At 33.7% G+C, this 21,133-nt stretch overlaps 2 protein-coding genes across 2 annotated transcripts in view; both read left to right on the plus strand.

Annotated features, from left to right (window-relative positions):
* LOC132739047 (procathepsin L-like) overlaps positions 1 to 6,716 on the plus strand; it is a 41,908-nt gene extending 35,192 nt beyond the window's left edge. Inside the window, exons 7-9 of the mRNA XM_060726697.1 lie at positions 5,307 to 5,467; positions 5,929 to 6,039; positions 6,448 to 6,716. Of these exons, the coding sequence (XP_060582680.1) occupies positions 5,307 to 5,467; positions 5,929 to 6,039; positions 6,448 to 6,547 (372 nt within the window). The 3' untranslated portion in view covers positions 6,548 to 6,716. The remainder of the gene's footprint in view (positions 1 to 5,306; positions 5,468 to 5,928; positions 6,040 to 6,447) is intronic.
* A 1,642-nt stretch (positions 6,717 to 8,358) lies between these two features.
* On the plus strand, positions 8,359 to 19,429 carry LOC132739049 (procathepsin L-like). Its single transcript, XM_060726698.1, has 9 exons — positions 8,359 to 8,516; positions 9,114 to 9,244; positions 11,400 to 11,505; positions 11,925 to 12,080; positions 13,696 to 13,819; positions 14,628 to 14,728; positions 15,227 to 15,387; positions 17,693 to 17,809; positions 18,708 to 19,429. Exons 2-9 carry the CDS (start codon positions 9,114 to 9,116, stop codon positions 18,805 to 18,807), a joined length of 996 nt encoding a protein of 331 aa, XP_060582681.1. The 5' UTR covers positions 8,359 to 8,516; the 3' UTR covers positions 18,808 to 19,429.
* Positions 19,430 to 21,133: the final 1,704 nt, after the last annotated feature.

Raw genomic sequence — 21,133 nt, forward strand, 5'->3', positions numbered from 1 at the left:
TGTATTTTTGAAAGACTGAAGAAAGAAAAATAGCTCGGATGGAAACAATGAACAAGCGCGACTATTATCATATCATCGTTGTCATCTCATTTCCCCATATCCGCAATCATTTAACGGTAACTAACCAAGTTTTATCAATGTCATATAAATGGGCTGGTGTTCTTTGAACTTGTTCATAATAAAACAAATAATAAGAGATCTATGCGTTTTCAAGAAAAAAAACAACAACCTACAAACATGAATTTGTAATTGTATTTAATCGCACTTGATGTCGGATTAAAATAGTGATGCTGACAACATTCCCATGTGATATTCGTCACGTATTTATACTTTTATTTCCGTTGACATCATTTTCCCGTAAAATAACAACAAAAGAAACAAACATGCAGACTGCAAAATATTTAGAAGGGGAAACTATTGTTAATCCTCCCTGGTCATATAATTCACGAGTTTTGGGAACATTGTAGTTTTTGGGGAACCAACAGACAGCGTTGTATAATGTGGAAGACCGGACGCGGAGTGTTTGCAAAATTTGCAAACTCAAAATAAAATACGAAAAATTTAGAGTGAAACTGATTAACAGTTATTTACACAGTTGTTGACCTAATTGTAAATCACTTGTTACTATTTTTTCACAAGAAAAATCTTTAGTAGTGTATTGTAAGACTGAAATTGTTAAACTGCCATATTTACAGAAGTGGACTTAAGTGTTAGAATAGTAGATAACAATTTGCTGTTATGGTATAATTAACAATACATTTTATCCTTAAGTAATTATTTAAGTAAATTGTTGAAAGATCAAAATCGGAAACCAAGTGATAACAACAAGTTAAAGAGTTTATTTTTTTGCTACTGTAATAGTTTTATATTATATTCGTAATTATGCTGTAAACAAATGGCCAATTTTTTATATACGAAGTCTGAAAGTCAGTATCGTGATACGTATCGCATCGCAACATAAGAATCGCAATATGCACCGCAATTCTTCAAAGTATGCAATACATATCGTGAATCGCATCGTTTTGAAAAACAAATATCGTGATATGTATCGTGACAGAAAAAAATGGCAATGCACAGCCCTACTTTAAAATAGCAATAACACAACGCAATGATTATGATTAACTTTTAATTCAAGTACATTTTTACAGGCAAAGTTGAGCAGTCAATATATAAGACGACACAAGACCGACGAAAAAGAATATGCTTTACAATGACACATAACTAAAACACGTGGCCCTTTTCTAAAAGATCTAAGTGTCACTCGCTTACAAGTATATTCAAATACTGTACACATGTGACATTAATATAATATTGTATGCTCTTCTCTTTGACATTGGTAAGTTAGATTAGGACATAGTAATGCGAAAGAAAACACAACATGACATGTTTATAATTAATCAAGTAGTAAACCCTCGTCACAATACATCTAAGTTTGAATTAAGAATTTACATTATATCACACTCATATCCAAGGTTCTTTGGTTTATATACCGAAAGGCAGTATCATAAGTAACATTAAGTCAACTGGACTAGACGTTTGAAATGTATAGTATCTTTATTTGCCGGAGTAAGATGTATTTTTGCTAATCGTCAATGGTTCTAAGACGTCGACACACTACAATATAACGTGACAAGTGATATTAGTATGACAATTATACATTGCGAAACTACTAATCAGCAATAAAAAAATTGTCAGTGTCACAATGCAATATGACAATGCGACAACGCAGAACGACATGCGCCAATGCAAAGTGACTGCGCAAAATATCATAGAGACAACGCGAAATGAGAAAGCGACAACGCAAAGTACATTATGACAATGCAAAATAACATTGTAACAAAGCGAAATCACACGTTATTTATAAGCATGTGACAACAAAACAGCGATGCAATGTTGCAATGTTGTGTTGATTTATTTTGAGATTAGTGGTTATGTAGCTCCGCATTAATGAGTTGACTTTACGCAGTCTTCAGGTTAAACTCATGAACACAGCGAACGACACAGTGAAAAAGATACGATAACATTACAAGATATTTTTATGTACACTCTCCCTCTAATTTACTTTCTTCCACACATATTTATGTGGTAAAATAGTGCTTCAATATTTCTGTAAGCATGAAAGCAAATGCTTAAACGACTCTTTATCAGTTGCAAAGGCTAACCAATTACTGTTTCATCAATGCAGCAGGAAAGGGATACTGTACGTATATAGGCAAAAGTGATATGACCTTACTTATACCAAGTTGATTTAATCTTTTTATAAAACAATAGAAAAAGAATATTCTTGCTACAGTTTACGCATTACAAATGTTGTAAAGATGTATCAAACTGACTTAAATCTGTAGTCTGAGAGCTTAGATTTAAGGCACCGATTAAACAATAAGTAATAAGACTAGCAACGAGAAATATTGTTACAAACCTATACTGACTTTGTACAGCATTTAAATATTAGCCGTACGCCCGTACAATAAAGCAATACAAAACTAAAAACAACAACACAAAAATAAACAAAAATAAATATGAAAGACATAATATTGGTTGCAGTAAGTATAAGTTGAAATCAACATTACAAAATCTCTCGTGATCAGCGTCTTCATCAGTCATTAAATTATGATATCCGGTGTTCACTAAGTTACATGCATTTTGATCTTACACTGTAAAATACGATTGCAACTTTCTTGTATTTTGTTATGTAATTGGTATACTTGTGTCTTCATACTTGACGTGACAAACTTGACAGTAATACACCGTTGCAAAATGGTTTAGCGTTACATCATTAAATATCCAATTAGTTATTCAATATTGATTGAACTGAAAGGAAGCGTCATTCGATGAAACAAAAATTCCAACGATTGCTATATATGAAAGCCAGTGACTGGTAAATTAACTGTTTGTCTTTCAGGTATGAATGAAGGCTATTTAATTATTGACTAACGTGACATTTATATTTTAAAGTTAAATCAATATAGCTTACATTTAAAATATTTCTATTATAGCAAATGATTAAACTGTCAAACATATGCTGGTAACTTTATCTGGACGGTTGAACTACTGAAAAAAAGAAAGAGAAAGAAATTGTTAATAAAGACATCAAGGTGCTTCAGGGTTCTAGGAATTTTGTATACCTTGATGGGTCTGTAGATATCGGCGAATGTCTAGTAATGCCATTTATAAATGGAAATAGAGAAGCTCTAAGCGTTCTTATGACAAATTTCGAGGTTCCCTCTTTTAGTACATGTTTTGTCACGCGAGAGTTGTCTTTCTGGTAATATATTTTACATAGTAACCTGAATTCAGGGCAAAAGTATATACGTACATGTCCTATAGGGAGAAGGTTTAAGATGAAAAATCAGATATTTTGTTTTAGACGAATACAGAATTTGTTTCCGTAATGAACGGGTTCAAACAGAATTTAACCAAGAGTGTATGCAGTCAATATTCTCCACCAATGAACGTTGCCTTATCATCTCTACCAGACAAAGTTGATTGGCGGAACGAGGGTTACGTCACAGATTTCAAAAAACAGGTATATATTGACTTAATGAAGACGAAAAGCCAAAAAAGTTCTCCATTTCGTAAGTCGAAAATAAGTAATTTGATCAATTACTGTGCTCCAGGCACAGTAGTATATATAGTGTTATAGTAGTGGTTGTATATGTCCCAACCAACATACAACTAACATACAATCAGAGTAAATATCGGGTTATCCCATTATTTTTAGTTCGTTCTGAATATTGTCCTCTTGGTAGATACGAGTATATATAAAACAATTACTTTTTAAAAAAAAAAAAAAAAAAAAAAAAAAAAAAAAAAAAAAAAAAAAACTTAAAGTTTCGACAGTATCAGAAGTATACATATCGGCACGTTTTTCTATCTACACGGCTTTAAAGAGATCATGTAATTGATAAAGGCAGACATTTTTCTTTTTATAATTAATGAACTGCATACATTCAATTCAATTCAATTCAATACACTGAATACTGTAAACGGTAGGGACAAGAGTGGTCATATTCCTGATAAGATAATAATTATAACTATATCAATGATAATGATAATGATAAAAATGATAACCATGATGGTGATAAAATGATGGCAATACATTAATTATAACAAGAGCCATGTCAACATGGCCATCCCCCGCCGAATGTGTTTGCTCATTGGAAGAATGTATATGTAGTACAGCAGAATAATTTCATTTTAGAGGTCTTTTGGTAATGAAAACTGATGGCTATAGTGATTACAGATTTGAAACTTATGTGAAAACTGATGGCTGAAAATAACAAAGGGCAATAACTGAAAAATAATGCAGGGTAGGTTATCATTCTTGTGTGCTGCATCCCTCCTCAGTAAAATCTATCCACCTATGAAGTTTCAAGTTGATACCTCAAATACTTTTTGAGAAAAAATTGAATTGAAAAATTAAGTATGAAAAATAACAAAGGGCAATAACTCAAAAAATATAAAAGGTAGAGTTATGATTCTTGTGCACTGCACACCTCCTGGGTGAGATCTATGCGCCTATAAAGTTTCATAATGATATCTCAAAGACCTTTTGAGTTATGCTCTGAACAAATTAATTTTGAAAAATAAAAAAGGGCAATATCTAAATAATTATGCAGGGTAGAGTTATCATTCTTGTACACTGCACTCTTCCTCAATGATATCCATCTACCTATGAAGTTTCAAGTTGATACCTAAAATACTTTTTGAGATAAGCTCCGGACAAAATAGTATGAAAAAGAACAAAGGGCAATAACTCAAAAATTGTATAGGGACGAGTTATCATTCTTGTGCACTGCATTCCTCCTCAATAAAATCTATCCACCTATGACATTTCATGTTGACATCTCAAACACTTTTGAGTTATGCTCCACTCGGGTGAAAAATTAGGTATGAAAAATAACAAAGGGCAATAACTCTAAAATTATGAAAGGTAGAGTTATCATTCTTGTGCACTGCACACCTCCTGAGTGAGATCTATGTACCTATGAAGTTTCATGTTGATATCTCAAAGGCTTTTTGAGTTATGCTTTGGACAAAAATCAATTTTGAAAAATAACAAAGGGCAATAACTCAAAAATCATGCAGGGTAGAGTTATCATTCTTGTGCACTGCACTCCTCCTCAATGAGGTCTATCCACCTATGAAGTTTCAAGTTGATTACTCAAATACTTTTAGAGATATGCTCCGGACAAAAATGTCGGACGGAAGGACGGAAGGTCGGACGGACGGAGACTATTACTATATCCCTCGCCGCCTTTTCGGCGGGGGATAAAAAATCAGTATGATAATGGTTCTATTTTTAGAACGGAGATTGTGAGTTTAAAAGAGAGGACATTGGCGCAACAGAAACAAGCTGTAAGGACATTAAATTGGGATCAGAAGACGATTTACAAGCTGCTGTAGCAACAGTAGGGCCAATCTCTAAAGGCATTGATGCTAGCCATCCATCTTTCCAATTATACAGGTACCCGGTTTGAATTTGTTGGTTACATGACTGTGAAAACGCTTCATATGTACTTAACTGTTTGCATTTTCAAAAGAACATTGAAGGCGATAGTAGTTTGTCTTCGGCTTGGTTGAAAATGTGCGTTTCTTAGTGGAACATCCGTCTGAAAATTCTTGAATAGTCAGGACCTACATTAAGATTTTTACTCTCATTAAAAGAAGTTCGAAATACAATTCTACATTTAATAATTAAATAAAAGTTGTTGTGTTTTTGTTTTTTTTTTGGATTTTTAAAAAAAAAATATTGGGGGAGGGGGTTGTGTTGTGGTGGAGTGTATGCTTTATGTATTACATTCCGGTTGATAACATGTCAATATTGCAAGTTTGAACTGAAAAAAAAAAACTTGTTTACTAATCATCAAGCGGAAATATTGTCATGGGAACTGAAAATTGTAAAATGACAGCATGTCTTTTTTTTAGATCAGGGGTATATAGTGAAAGAAGATGTTCATCGAAGAATCTTGATCACGGAGTTCTTCCTGTAGGATATAGTAAAGATTTCTTGAGGGAATACTGGCTCGTAAAGAACAGGTGAGCTAATTAACTGGTAACTTTTAAAAGAGACTGATGTTTTGTATACCATACTATATGTATACCGATTAATTAAAGTATTGAAATAACATCAATGACTTCTGAATATTATGTATTATATAGTTTCAACATATCTTATCTATGCCCAAATGTGAAGATTTTGAAGAATTTTGAACCTCTATCAAGTGCGCAAAGTTTAAAATCGATCATCGTGACCTCAATATGGCTCGAAGCAGCAATTCCCTAGTTGAGAGGAATGTTCTTTAACAAGAAGTCCACATATTTCATATAGTTAATCCATGTTATTTTATGGAGCGAAAAGAGAGTTTTCTTTTTTTTTGCCTTCAAACGGCAACAAGGAAATTATAAGTTACAATGAGTAAAGTAAGTCTTTAATTTCCTTTTTAGTTGGGGAACAAGCTTGGGACAGGAAGGTTACATCATGATGGCAAGAAACAAGGACAACCAATGCGGAATCGCCACACAAGCAAGCTTTCCTACCATGTAATCTGATTGGACAATCTATTTATCACTGGATGTAACGTAACACCTGATTGGATAATTGGACTGATTGAAATGAAAATGAATGAGACTTTTAATTTTGATTGGTTATTAAGTAATCTTGCATGAAAAATAAATGTCCCAGATAAACACTGTCTTACATTTAACTGACGGGAACGTTTATTTTGCACACCGTACAATTAACTAGGTAGACAACGGTTCAACGCGTCGACAGCCGTACTGGTATATACATGTCGGTATAAAAACAAAATTGACTAACGGTAGATAATTATCCTTTTTTGACATATCCCAACTTTAAGCGATAAATCAATGTTATGGATTCATAGTCAAACGACTAGAGGAGCCTTCTATTAAATTTTTGGCCCTGTGCAAGTTTTACTTTATGTGAACTTTGATTGAAAATATATAACCACACTTTCCGATGAGATGCGGTATGAAATTTGTTAGCAGCCTCCTATAGGTGTTAACATTGATTTACTTGAAAATAGTTGGGATATGTAAAAAAATAAATGAAAACTTACCGTCAATTTGTTTTATACCGACATGTATAATTATAAAAGTACAGCTGTCGACGCGTTGAACGGTTTAATTAATACCCAGTTGATTGTACGGCGTGTTTTTGGTTGAGATCATTTTATCCGATTTTTTTTCTTGGGTGATAATTAAGACGTAAATTTTAAAGGAGCTACTATTTTCCTGATCGGTGCTCCATTCTGTTTCCAGTAACTTCTTCCGAGCACAAAAAATGCACCGTCGGAGATTTAGGAACATTATCCCATTGTATAAAACTGTGTTAGACGTGTCATATTAAGTATAAAATTTTTGTTTATTTCCATGAGAGCCGAGGGCGAAGACTTTGACCCTTAATCATTTTATACAGCAAAACCTGATTAATAATAAACCAATTATATTATAAAAGTTCCTTCTTCCTTATATTAGATATCATTACAAATGCTATCATGTTAGACAGCGATGTTGACCGGAATAATGAGAATTTTCAAAATTATAAAAAAGTTAAATAGACAACAAAAGAGAGAGAAAAAAGGAAAAAATATTGAGACAAATAAAAACCTTCAGCATAATTATTTTGTAAGTTTCCGTCATAGTTCGGCAGTTTTCGTTACACTTTGTTTTGAAATTAAAATAACACGAATACAAATATTTATAGAAAAACTAAACCTTTTAATTGATATAAACTGTTATGATGATAATTATGATGAGTAATATGATGATGATAATGATGATGATGATGATGATGATGATTCTGATCATGATGATGATGAAGAACAATTCTCTAAATAAAATATAACGGTATTTTACAAAAAGAAATAAGCACCCATTGATGATGACCGTGATGAAAAAGGAACAAAAATAAAGATAAGATGATGCTGATGTTGCTATTACTGATGCTTATAATGATAATGATGATGATTTCGTTGATAATTATTATAACGGTAGTGATGATGATGATGATATTGAAGCTGATGTTCAAGTTGATTTTCATGCCAATGTTGATGATGATGATGTTGATAATGATATTGGTGATGGTAATGATGATTGTGATGATGATGATGACGATGATGATGATGCCGATGATGATGATGCCGATGATGATAATGACATTGACGATGATGTTGATGATGACGATGATGAAAGAATGATGCCATAGATTTTACAAATTGATTTAAACGCACTTCATAACGTCAATTAACATCAATTAGGAAAAAAAAAACATTTAAAAAAATGATAAAACGAAGGAACAATCATTATATGAAAGTTATAGGCGGAAGAAAACACTTTGTAATTTATTTCCGCATCACGCGGTTATTGTACTGTGCAGTTGAATAGGTACATAATTAAAGTATATAAATGGCACCCAGGTATACCCTTTTACCACATGATTTAAGTACTGTAACACACTTAGGATACTTCAAGTTGAAGAGCTCAAATAAACGGTATTGATTATAAAATTGTTTGGTTTTTAACTTAGTCTTATTGAATACAGGATATGGCATGGCTGTGTATTGTTGTTGTTGTTGCTGGTTTAATCTTCTATGAAGCGAATTCAGGAGTATTTTTCTAAACTCGTTCCTTAAAAAAATATCTAAAATGTCTTCTAATGTCAGATTTTTTGATCACAATATTAAATATAAGCTAAACACCTTATTCACAATTTTATTTTCATTTATGACGTAGACGATTAATGTAAAACAAAAAAAGTGTCGTAATACATATATAACACTTAAAATTAATTAAATCTACTTATCTCATGTGTTAAGGCGTTTTAAAGAAAGTCTATCTCTAAACATAGGATGTAATTAATTGTTGTATTACTAATATAAAGATAACTTATATTTCCATGTTGTTAAAGTTTGTTGTATCAGCGACAATTCGAGCTTTTAAATTGTCCTTACTGGCAACCTAGCGCAAGGTCATGCTGGGGTCGCACGTGAAGCCAAATTCAAAACAATAATAATAAGACATAAACAAATAAATTATTAGACGTGATAAAGATTTTATTCTGATTTTGTTGTTGTTGTTTTCAAATTTAGATGATGCGTTCTGTAATATTCGGATGTCTTTTGGCAACATCATTAGCTCTCCAGACTGACCGAGATTATGAGTGGAAGGTATATAAATCTGGATATGGAAAACAGTACGAGCCTGTAGAAGAGAAAATTCGGTAAGGTTTGGTTTTTATCATTAAACTTCTAAAATTTAGTATTCCCCTCTGATTTTATCATCTGATTTTATTCCCTATGTTTTTCCCTCTGATTTTTCCCTCTGATTATTTTCCCTCTGATTATTTCCCTCTTACTTTTCCCTACAATTTTTTCCTCTGATTTTATTCCGTCTGATTGTTTTTCCTCTGATTTTTTCCTTCTGATTATTTCCCTCAATTTTTCCCCTCTGATATGGCAGGTTATACACCCTGATTGAGACACGTTTGTACGATACTGCTTCATCTTCTTCAATGACACGCGGGTTATATACCCGGATTTCGGCACGCTTAAAGGACACAGCAAAAACACACAGTCAGGTCATATTTCCTGATTTGGAAACGCTTTAACGACACTGCAATAACCCATGGTTATATACCTTGACATTTTTTTATAAAACTCAAACTCAAATAACACTCGGGTTATATAGCCTGACTGAGACATATTTTACAATACTGTTATAACACGCGGGTTATATACCCGGATTTGCACACAGTGTAACCATGCAATAACACGCGTGCTGTATAACGTAATTGAAACGTTTTAATGACACCGAAATAACACGCATGTTATATACACAAGATTTTGACACGTTTTGACGACACTGCAATAAGACGCTTTATAAACTCGGATTTGAACACATTTTAACAATACAACAATAACACGCGGGTCATATACCTTGATTTCGACACGTTTTCCTTATATTACTACAATAACACGCGGGTCATATACCTTGATTTGGACATGTTTCACAATATTACTACAATAACACGCGGGATATATACCTTCATTTGTTCACGTTTTAAATACCGATATTACTACAATAACCTGCGAGTCATATCCCTTGATTTGGACATGTTTCACCATATTACTACAATAAAACGTTGGTCATATACCCTGATTTGGACACGTTTTACCGGTATTACTACAATAACACGCGGGCCATATCCCTTGATTTGGACATGTTTCACCGATATTACTACAATAGCACGCAGGTAATATACCCTGATTTGGTCACATTCTACCGATATTACTACAATAGCACGCAGGTTTTTTTTCACTGTGATAATTATTATTATAGTGAAAAAAAAAACCAAAAAAAAAAACAGTGAAATTTTTTTTTTAATATATTGATGTTTTAGTGCATAAATAAAAAGGTTAAACACATTTTAGGTCAAATCAATGCCACCAGCACCTTTGCATGAGCATGTACGCTACAAAAAATTTGTTATTTTATCTTTTTTATTGAATAAATGTAGGTTACCATTTTATTTCCTTATCCACATAATTTTTCATAACGTTGCGAAACGGGGATTTATAACGAAAGATTCCCCTACCTGGTGACAATGACGAGATAAACTTTCGTTTTGAAAACAGGACATCCTTTTAAAATTTACTTCCCTATACAACGCAAGGTGAATGTTCGATTTTATCACGTGACCGTAAACGTACCTGTGTAATGTTAAATGAGCCGCGTCACGACAAAACCAACATAGTGCGTTTGCGACCAGAATGGATCCAGACCAGCCTGCGCATCCGCGCAGTCTGATCAGGATCAATACTGTAGCTATCAGTTTCTCTACATGTAAAAGAGTTGGTAAGCGAACAACATGGATCCTGATCAGACTGTGCGGATGAGCAGGCTGGTCTGGATCCATTCTGGTCGCAAACCCATTATGTTAGTTTTGTCATGACGCGGTTCAAATGTATTTTAGCCTTTAAACAGCAGAAAGATCATGCTATTCCGCCGGTTCATATTTTGAAAACTCAATGTGTACGGTATACTCCACAGATATCAAATTTAAATGTAAAATATTTTTATCCTTACTCCATCAACAGCCTGTTGTAATAGATTTTCTTATAAGGGCTAAATAAGAGCATCATTTCTAATGCATTTCTTTAATCATCCCACGCATTCTACTTTGACGTCACACCATAAATTGACGTCACGTCAAAACGTTTTTTTTACGGTTAAAGTTTTTTATTGTTATATGGATCTTCTTGATAACCTCGAATCATATCAGACTGATTTTTCTTTTTTTCTTGATTGACTGTGTTGCTTTTAATGTATGAATTTATATAAAGAGACAACTAGAAGTTACCATTTTCAAATTGCAGACGATATATATGGGAAAGTAACATGGACTACATAGAACGACATAACGTGGAGGCCGAACAGGGACTTCATACATTCACTCTAGGCATGAATGAATATGGTGACATGGTAATAATTAATGTTCTTAGTCTGCAAAGAGTTTCCTCATTGCTCTGTGAACTAAGCCTCTATGGCGCCCCGTTTCAGCCACTTAAATATAGCCTTTAACGTTCGCTATTTTGGTGGCACAAATAGAATTCCGTACTTTTATTTGTTCCTTATTTAAGAGGATATGTTGCTCACGTTTTAAAGCCACGATGTAGTCCGTTTTTATTCTTAACATAATTCGAATATGGCTGAGTGTGTGAGAGAGTTGAAGAGAGCGCGTGCGTACGTGTGAATGTGTGTGATTTGTTTTTTGTATTTTTTTGTTTTGTTTTTCGTGAAGTAGGGAGGGGTATTTTTCAATTATTTTTTTTGTTTTTTTAATTTCATTTTTTTGAGATTTTTAATGAGGTCATTATGAGCAAATAACAACAATCTTTCAGACGAGCAGCGAATTTGTTGACGTAATGAACGGCTACAAACAAAACGCTACATTTAACGTATGCAAACGCTATTCGCCACCAACGGAAGGCATGACGTCAGGTCCGGAATATGTCGACTGGAGAAAAAAGGGCTACGTCACAAACGTAAAGAATCAGGTAACAAAACATTTCATGTCATGACAGCCGCATACTGGCAAATTACTCCTATCAAATATGGTCATTCCTTTAAAGAAATTATTACAAATCTCACATCTCATTTTCCAATACCCACATACGATAATTCGATATAAGCGAGTTCGTTATAAGCGGAGTCGACTGTAATATTATCCTCTCCAACAATATGTCATTTTACATGCAAAATATTATTAATATTCAGCATCAGTTGGATGCACTATTTCTCGAGTAACCACTTCCATAATGTCTTCCTAAGGACAGATAACTTTGGTTCTTTGCATTGATAGTCTCAATATTTCGACTACAAGTTCGACCGATTTTCCAAACTGATATTACATAGATGCCTGTCTTGACAGGAGATCATCGTCTATATAATAAATAGCCCTGACGCACAATAAATTATTGTTGGGATAGGAAGTGTATATTTTATACATTTGTATAGGCTTGTAAAATTTCTTTTAGTCTTCAAAACAAAGTGAAAATCGGTATTGGAACGTCAATATATAAAACATTGAAAGTGATTATGGTAAACGTTCTCCCTTATGTGTTATTTCATATTCAATCGTACAGAATTCAAAGTTTGTGCATCTTTCAAGAGTAAAGATTTGAATCTAATACCCATGTATTATCAACCGTTTCTCCCCAATAGCGGCAACATGAATCCGATCTTAATTGTAAGGAAACACACCGTACAATCAAATGGGCAGACAGCACTTACCGTCCGTTTTTGTGTTGTGTACGCCGACATGACATATATATACTGGTACAGCTGTCGACGTTAGAACTGCTGTCTGCCAATTTGATTGTAAGGTGTGGGAAAGGGTCTATAGACTGATTTGTTTTCTTCCAGGCACCTTTACGTTATAATCTTAACAGCTTGAAACGAGGTTGAATTTTTTTTTCATTCATTCATTCATTCTTTTGTTTATTCATTCGTTCATTCGTTTATTTGTTCGTTCGGTCATTCATGCATTCGTTTATGCGTTCGTTCATTCATTCGATTGTTCATTAATTAATTAATTCATTCATTCATTCATTCATTCATTCAATAATTCCAATCGTTCGTTCGTCCGTCCGTCCGTCCCTCCATCCCTCCCCTCATCCATCCATTCATTCATTCATTCATTCATTCTTAAATTCATTCATTCATTCATTTTTGTTCATTCATTTTTTTGTTCTTTCATTCATTCAACATTCATTCATTCATTCATTTGTTTATTCATTCATTAATTCATTTGTTCCTTCGTTCGTTCGCTCATTCGTTCCTTCGTTCATTTATACATTCATTCATTCATTCATTCATTCATTTATAAATGCATTCATTCATTCATTCATTTATTTATTTATTTATTCATTCTTAAAATCATTCATTCATTTCTGTTCATTCATTCTTTTGTTCATTCATTCACTCAACATTCATTTGTTCATTCATTCATTTGTTCCTTCGTTCATTCATTCGTTCATTCGTTCCTTCGTTCACTCATTCCTTCGTTCACTCATTCATTCATTTATACATTAATTCATTTATAAATGCATTCATTCATATATATTCATTCTTTTCTGTTTATTCATTCTTTTGTTCATTCATTTATTCCAGGGACAATGCGGTTCATGTTGGGCATTCTCAGCAACCGGGTCCCTCGAGGGACAAAACTTCAAGAAAACTGGTAAACTGGTGTCCCTTTCTGAGAAGAATCTCATGGACTGTTCCAAACCAGAAGGTTGTAACAATACACGTTTTACAATAAATTCTTAAATGTTCTAATGGGGCGGCGTGGCCTAGTGGTTAACACGTCGGACATGTAATCTAAGGATCACCCTCCTTGTGGAACCAAGTCAGGGACAAGTCGTTGTTCCCTTGAGCAAGATGCTACACTCGTTTTTCAGTACTGGTTATTTCCAGGAATGGTTTCAAAAGTGTGTCTTTAAGGTACATAATCAGACCATAATGAATTCTGTATAAAGCATAATATAATGTACATTTAAGTTCGAATTCTTCAGTTGAAATTTATATTTTACTCAGCTCGATATGATGCCCAAGTATGTAACAAAAGTTTTAACCTACGTGTAGCCAAAGTGCGTTATATACCAATTGTATCATAGTTTGGAGACCTTTCTGTTGAAAATTTGTCAGAGTTAAATTGTATACATATACATGCACAGTGCGGTAACTGGTGTGCAGGTATCAGTTACCCGCACTCCAGAGCATGCCCATTGACTGGGGTTTACTTATTGTGACGGCAGAGAAAGGGAATGCGACAGAAATATCATATTCAGATGCTCGTTTATTGGTTACTTTTTTTTGGGGGGGGGGGGGGGTTCAAACTGTGACAACAGGGAACGTGTTTTTATGTTTGACTATGATACAAAATAGAAAGCACATCAAAACACTTGGCAATCTGATTAATACTCGGGGGCTACGCCCCCCCCCCCCTCGTCGTACAAATCAGATAGCCTCGTGTTTCGATGCTCTTTCTATTACTTAAGGATTTATTAAACAAAGTATTCTTGTTGAATGTTTTTTAATAGGAAACATGGGCTGCCATGGCGGAATGATGGATAGAGCATTTGCTTACGTCATCAAAAATAATGGGATTGATACGGAGGACTCATATCCATATGTCCCGAAGGTCAGTGTCTTTATGCTATTATTTGTATTGAGCACAATACAGGATTATATTGGACGAGTACACATATGTAAAAACCTATATTGGACGAGTAGCTAGCCGCTGTATTCAGTAGTGTGCTCAACAATGTATAATGACCTATTTGTTTCAAGCTACATTTTTAAGGAGAAAACTCATTTATTGATTGAAAACACACACAATTACCAGTTTTCTTCTGTATAATATCAAAAGTATAACTTGGAATACAGTATATGGATTTGAAATGAACTATTTGGCCTATGTGCTATTTATTTTGAACTATGTATGTGCGATTTTTGTTTACACGCACACGCACACGCACGCACGCACGCACGCGTGTGCGCTCACCCACACGCACGAAGCTGCATAGTGTGTTTTACTACTGTTTAACGATACATGTGCTTATTCTAACAACTTCTGTGTCAATTTTATTATCTCATGATTACTTAAAAAAATTATGTTCGCTATTTTCGTGATTTTTAGGAAGGACCATGCATGTTCAAGCGACAGAACGTTGGTGCAACGGCAAAAGGTTGTAAAAATATAAGGTCAAGGTCTGAGCAAGATCTGCAGGCTGCAGTGACATCTGAAGGTCCTATCTCGGTCGCCATCGATGCCAGCCAGAGATCGTTTCAATTATACAGGTAATCTCTACACCAAATGTTATTTTCATTCGTAACCGATTTATTGGCGCCCGCGCCGAAGCGCGACGCCCCTTATGGAATGAAATCAGATTTTGTTAAAGGGCAATTACAACTTCTCGGGCCTTTTCGTCTGTCATAATAGCCGGTCATTCCGATTGGTATGGGGGTGTTTTATTATCAAAGATATGCACAGTGAATAGCGGACTGGAGAATTTCGCAATGCAAACATATTCAAATGAAATTATCTTATCCGTCAATTTATCGCGCTCTTCGTTTTTTTTATTAATCATGTTGGCTATTATGTATGTTACTGCTGTACCTATAAATAGAATGATGACCTTAACATTATGAAAGTCCGAAAATCTATTTATAGAAGTTGTTTTAGTTTAACGAAACGGTCATTCTTGTCGCACTATGGTAATAAATAACGAACTGGATAATTTTGCAGGATTTGAAATGCAAAAATTTTGTATTATCATTTTGAAATTGTCTTTTTCGTAGGTCTCTCCGGTTTTCTTTTTTACGGCTCTGATTGCACTTATGACATTACTTCCGTGAATATTGAAATAGACCTAGTACATAACTTTAAATGTCGCTTTTATTTTGGCGTTGTGCGACAGTTATACTATAGTTCACTTGTAACTGTTCTGTATTTTTGTTTAAAGGCAATTAATTTTATGGTATTTTGAGTGGAATGTTCACGTGCCGAATATTGTGAAGATATGTGACAATAGTGTGTCACTTTAACAACAGAAACTTTTGTCTGCAATTTGAACATGAGTTGTTATGGGTTTATTGATAGGAATGTAAACACACTGGTGGGTCAGATGAGGTTTTTGAAGTAATTCATTAAAATAGTTGATTGACCTCCCAATAAATCAATTAACAGACTTTGTTCATTTTGACTACTATTTTGTATGTTCCAAAGAAAATACCACATGAATCAAATAACCAATACTATCAATGATGATATCCAAACATACCCCCTATATAATATAAATAAACTTATACCATATAGGGGGGTATATTTTTGATATCAAAGACCTGTATATTTTGGATATTATCGTTGATATTGATAGAATTTCCAGTTCTTGTGGAAAAAATAATATTCTGATCTCTAGCATGCCTACCAGAGAAAAATAATATTCTGATCTCTAGCATGCCTACCAGAGGGTGTTATTTTTGATAATGTATAATGAATGTATATATTTGACATCCAATGTCTATTTCCGTATAATTAGGATTTAACGTATGTCTGACAATCATAATTAATTTAACAATGCTAACTGAAGTACCATTATAACCGAATCCGAATAAATGTCAACAGGCAACCAATTTGTGCTTTCGGTTTCTATACACCCACAGTTATAAATATATAAATAACATACTGTTTACTGTTATATCGATACATTTGGCCAAATACATAAACTGTCGTCAATTCTATTTTATAGCATCGGTAAAACTCAAACCATTTTTCTTATTTACTATTTAGACAAAAGTTCCGTTTGAGCTCGCTTTTCTGAGCACAAATTCTATATTTAGGAGTGGGTTAAGTTTTAGACATCTTACCTTCAAGCATTAATTTACCTTGTACCTTCTCTTGTTAAAAACTCCGGAAAACAAATTCTTTATACGAAATAGGGTAACTTGATAAGCAATTTTATCACATAATTACTCGTGCTTCGTAAAAATGGTATTCCACGGCCGTGCATATACGTCATTTGCGTTATATAAATATAGCGTTAAGACGCGCTAAATATTAGCGTGTACACTTCAGGCGCGTCAATGAAAAATGGTTCTTTTTCACTTCAAACGGTATATATTTTTGGAATGTAATAAATAAAATTTTGAAATTCGTTTAAAATTATTACTGAATTTATTGCACTCGTTTAATGAAATAGTATTATGCTCGCCAGAGGCTCGCATAATATAACTTTATTCAACGTGTTCAATAAATTCAGTAATATACTTACAATCATTCAATATCCTCTTTTTATCACATACCCGTGCCATTTTTGCAACTTAGTAAATATGGTATAGCAGGGCCGTGCATTTATTTTTGTCGTGTCGTCATTAGCGTTATATAAACATAGCGTTAAGACACTTCAGGCGCGTCAATGAAAAATCGTTCTTTTTCACTTCAAACGGTCTATATTTTTGGTATATGATAAAAAGAATATTAAATTCGTTCTTTACTCAGTTTATTGAACTCGTTTAATAAATCGCAAGAGGTTCGCATAATATAATTATATTCAACTTGTTCAATACATTAAACTTACACTCATTCAATATCCTCTATTTTCAGACATGGGGTGTACAATGAATGGAGGTGCTCTAGCTCTAGCTTCAAACTTAATCATGGTGTTCTTGTTGTCGGCTTTGGACGAGACATGGCTACAGATTACTGGATAGTCAAGAATAGGTAAAATAACACTGTCTTTGTGGCGGCATGGTCGAGTGGTTAAACGTCAGACTAGTGGGTTCAAACCCCGTCACGGGCATTCCGTTTTTGTCCGTGAGTAAGAAACTTTACATTCATTGCTAAGTACTGGTTGTTTCCAGGAACAGATTCGAGAGTGTTTCAATATGCTTATAGTTTCCAACACAATCGAACTTAAATAAATTCGTATTAACTACATCTCTGTCTTTATTTAAATAAAGAGTTTAGGTTGTCTCCCTTCATTTTGTCAAGATAATTTGCATGTTGACATTAATTTCGACAGCCCTATTTAAATGTACATGAAAATATTGATATAAATGCTGATGGTAATTTAAATGCAATTTCGTCTGTTTTTCACTTGAAAATACATTTATGATTAGTATTCATGTTTATCAAATGTGGCTGAAGTTTTGTATGTTGGATGTGTAAGTCACCTAGATACTGTGAAGGCCTTACATTGACTAACCGATTTACCGAGTCTTGAATACCTCATATATCCCTTCGTGTAATATTTATTGTAAGAATTGGGGCCTGAGTACAATTATTGACGTTTCAAAGTCCCTGACAGGATTCGAACCCACAGCGTGGAGGAACAATTAATTTGAAGTGAATGACCTTAACCACCCAGCCACAGAAGAACTATTATCTCGGTTTAAGATCATATAAGTTATTTGAAGAACTATTAACCTGAGTCTTTTTGTAAGTTGTCAAAATAATAATAATAGTGTGTTATTTAGCGAAATATGTTTCTCCTGCATTTAAGAGTGTTATTGTGTTACATAAATATTTTACAGCAATAAATTTAGGTGTATCTAACACTTTAAATACTTTATATAGTGATATTATTCATATTTATTGGCACGGTTTACTTTTATAACAGCTGGGGAAAAAGTTGGGGACAAGGTGGCTACATCTGGATGTCGAGGAACAAGAACAACCAATGCGGAATCGCCACAGAAGCAACCTTTCCTATCATGTAATCTGATTGGACAATCTATTTTCGTGGAAGTAACGTAACATCTGATTGGATAAAACTTTCTTAATTTTGATTGTTCATATTTAAGAAGGTACCAAAACCATGTTCAGACCAGAATATGTAAACTTTTTAGAAACTGACTTTTTATTACTTTGAAGTATGATAATTTTGTATCTAAACTCGACTCTTTTCCATGGGAATATCTATTGCAACATTGTATAAAGGGGCTCCACTGAGGTCTTGAAGGGGCTCTTAAAACAGAACGATATGCAAAAGATTATTAAGAAATTTTCGCAGAAATAAATTGAATATCGTATTTTAGCTCTCTACTTAGTCCGTTTTAGGTAAATGCGCTGCGACGCTTTTTCAAACTTGGGTCATTTTTAACAATTTGAATAATTATTCCGGGAAAATAAACGACGTGAGTTAACGATATGAAATTTTGCACAAGGGTTATTGGTCTAGACATACATCAAATGGAAAATCTTTCACGGAAAATTATTTCCAGGCCCACCATGTCAAACAACCACAGTGGAGTCCCTTAAATTCTTTCACTTCTCAGATATGGTTTTGGAATTATTCTTTTTTTGGTAATATTATTAATAAAAGATAAATAAAAGTAAAAATGTTTTTGTTTTTCGCATCTTGTACCCAATATGCTGGCAGAAATTTGTGAAAAAAAAATTTGCAGCATAGAAAATATTTAACGGGAAAAGTAAGAGCTACAATGGAAAGTTACATAACATTGAAAAAAGCAAATATTAACCTGGAACATCGTATATGTTTATTATTATATATAATATGTTGGAAAAAAACAGTAGCGGTGCCCAATGCTACGGTATTAACAAAAACACGTGAAGGGCATAGATAAAGCGTTGCATGATATAACTAAAATTTTCATTTAACCACGGATACATGGATGTTTACTACATAATTGCTCATATCAATATCACACGATTTATTCGGAAAGCTTTTAAATTATTTAATAAAATGAAAGTTAATCAGCCGATTTACAGTTCCAAAGCCGACTTAATATGAAAACCAATAAACTTTTGAAAATTGACGTAAGTATTTATCACAATATTTTCAGTCACTACGTATCATGTTGTTATGTAGTATAACGTGTGCATACAGACAATTAACATTACATGGTAAGTCACCGTCTAATATGATAATAGCTAAAATGATGTCGTTCAGCTCTGCGTAGGTTATTAAATATTAAAATAATACTTGGCAATACTCTTTTGTCGGAAAACAATTTATTGAAATTTGATTATAAATCGTGCAGAAATTTTCCAAAAGGTATATTGTTCATAGGACGAGCATGGAAAAAATGTTATTGAAAATATTTTGCATTTTTATGGGTTGATAAATGACGCTGCCATAATTTTGATTCAAAATGCATTGAGAGAAGTGAAACAAAATTCTTCTGTTAAACTAGTGTTGTCCTAAAACATTTAAAGGCCTATCATGTTACAGAAATGCTTTTATTTTCATTTCTCAAAAGCTTTCTATTATTGGCTTAAAGTTACGAAACACATACATGTACTCATTGGCCAATTACGTCAACCATTTATTTACTTCTGTTGCATTTGGCAATTAGTAAAAATGTATTGATTTAGTATGATTTTAAATGGGAGGCAATATATTACTTTGTTTACATTTTGCTACATTTAGGACAAAGAATTTCACATCCAGCGTTTATTACTTCAGGTTATAAGCATCTATAATGTTCTAAACATCATGTAAGCGTCTTTTAAATAATTAAAAAGAAAAAAAATCATTTCTTAGGCATAATGCACCTTTAAACATTTAAGCGATGTATTACGCATACGTACAATGGCTACGAAGGAATGGCGTACGTGTAGCTCCACAGCTATGCGCTGCAGTTTAAAATGCTACCCTGACAAATTATCTGGAGAAGCAGAAAATTACATAACGCGTATGTATAGTTAGTTTTTTTTTCATGCTCGGCGCCGGAATTAACCATCTTTTTGAGATTCATTAGCGTCCATGCCAGCTCACTATAGAAGTAACATCGGGGACGCCTTTCTTGCTGAATCTTCAAAGAACTGTTCACCGTTCGATGGATACAATACTGTTAAGGCTTCAGGTCGTTTCTGACAGCATATCTAACAAAACTGCTCTTGTTAGCGCCACCCTCTAAAGTAAGGCACGACAGGTCAACCAATCGTCTCTGATTCTTCAGATGACTTGACCTTGACCTGGAGTGTGCCTTCTCTGCAACGTGTACGCCTCGGGAGGGATTTGGAGAAGATTTTCCATCACGTCCGTACTAAAACTCGTTTTATGCTGAATCAGGACGGGTA

The sequence above is a fragment of the Ruditapes philippinarum genome, unplaced genomic scaffold (assembly GCF_026571515.1).
Source record: "Ruditapes philippinarum isolate M1 unplaced genomic scaffold, ASM2657151v2 ctg1453_1_1_1_1, whole genome shotgun sequence".
Taxonomy (NCBI): Eukaryota; Metazoa; Mollusca; class Bivalvia; order Venerida; family Veneridae; genus Ruditapes; species Ruditapes philippinarum.

Excerpts from the sequence above, each read along its gene's own strand:
- LOC132739049 (XM_060726698.1), top strand. The coding sequence starts at position 9,114 with ATGATGCGTTCTGTAATATTCGGATGTCTTTTGGCAACATCATTAGCT. Across the intron at positions 9,245-11,399 it reads CCTGTAGAAGAGAAAATTCG|ACGATATATATGGGAAAGTA; the intron begins GTAAGGTTTGGT and ends TTCAAATTGCAG. Across the intron at positions 14,729-15,226 it reads CATATCCATATGTCCCGAAG|GAAGGACCATGCATGTTCAA; the intron begins GTCAGTGTCTTT and ends CGTGATTTTTAG.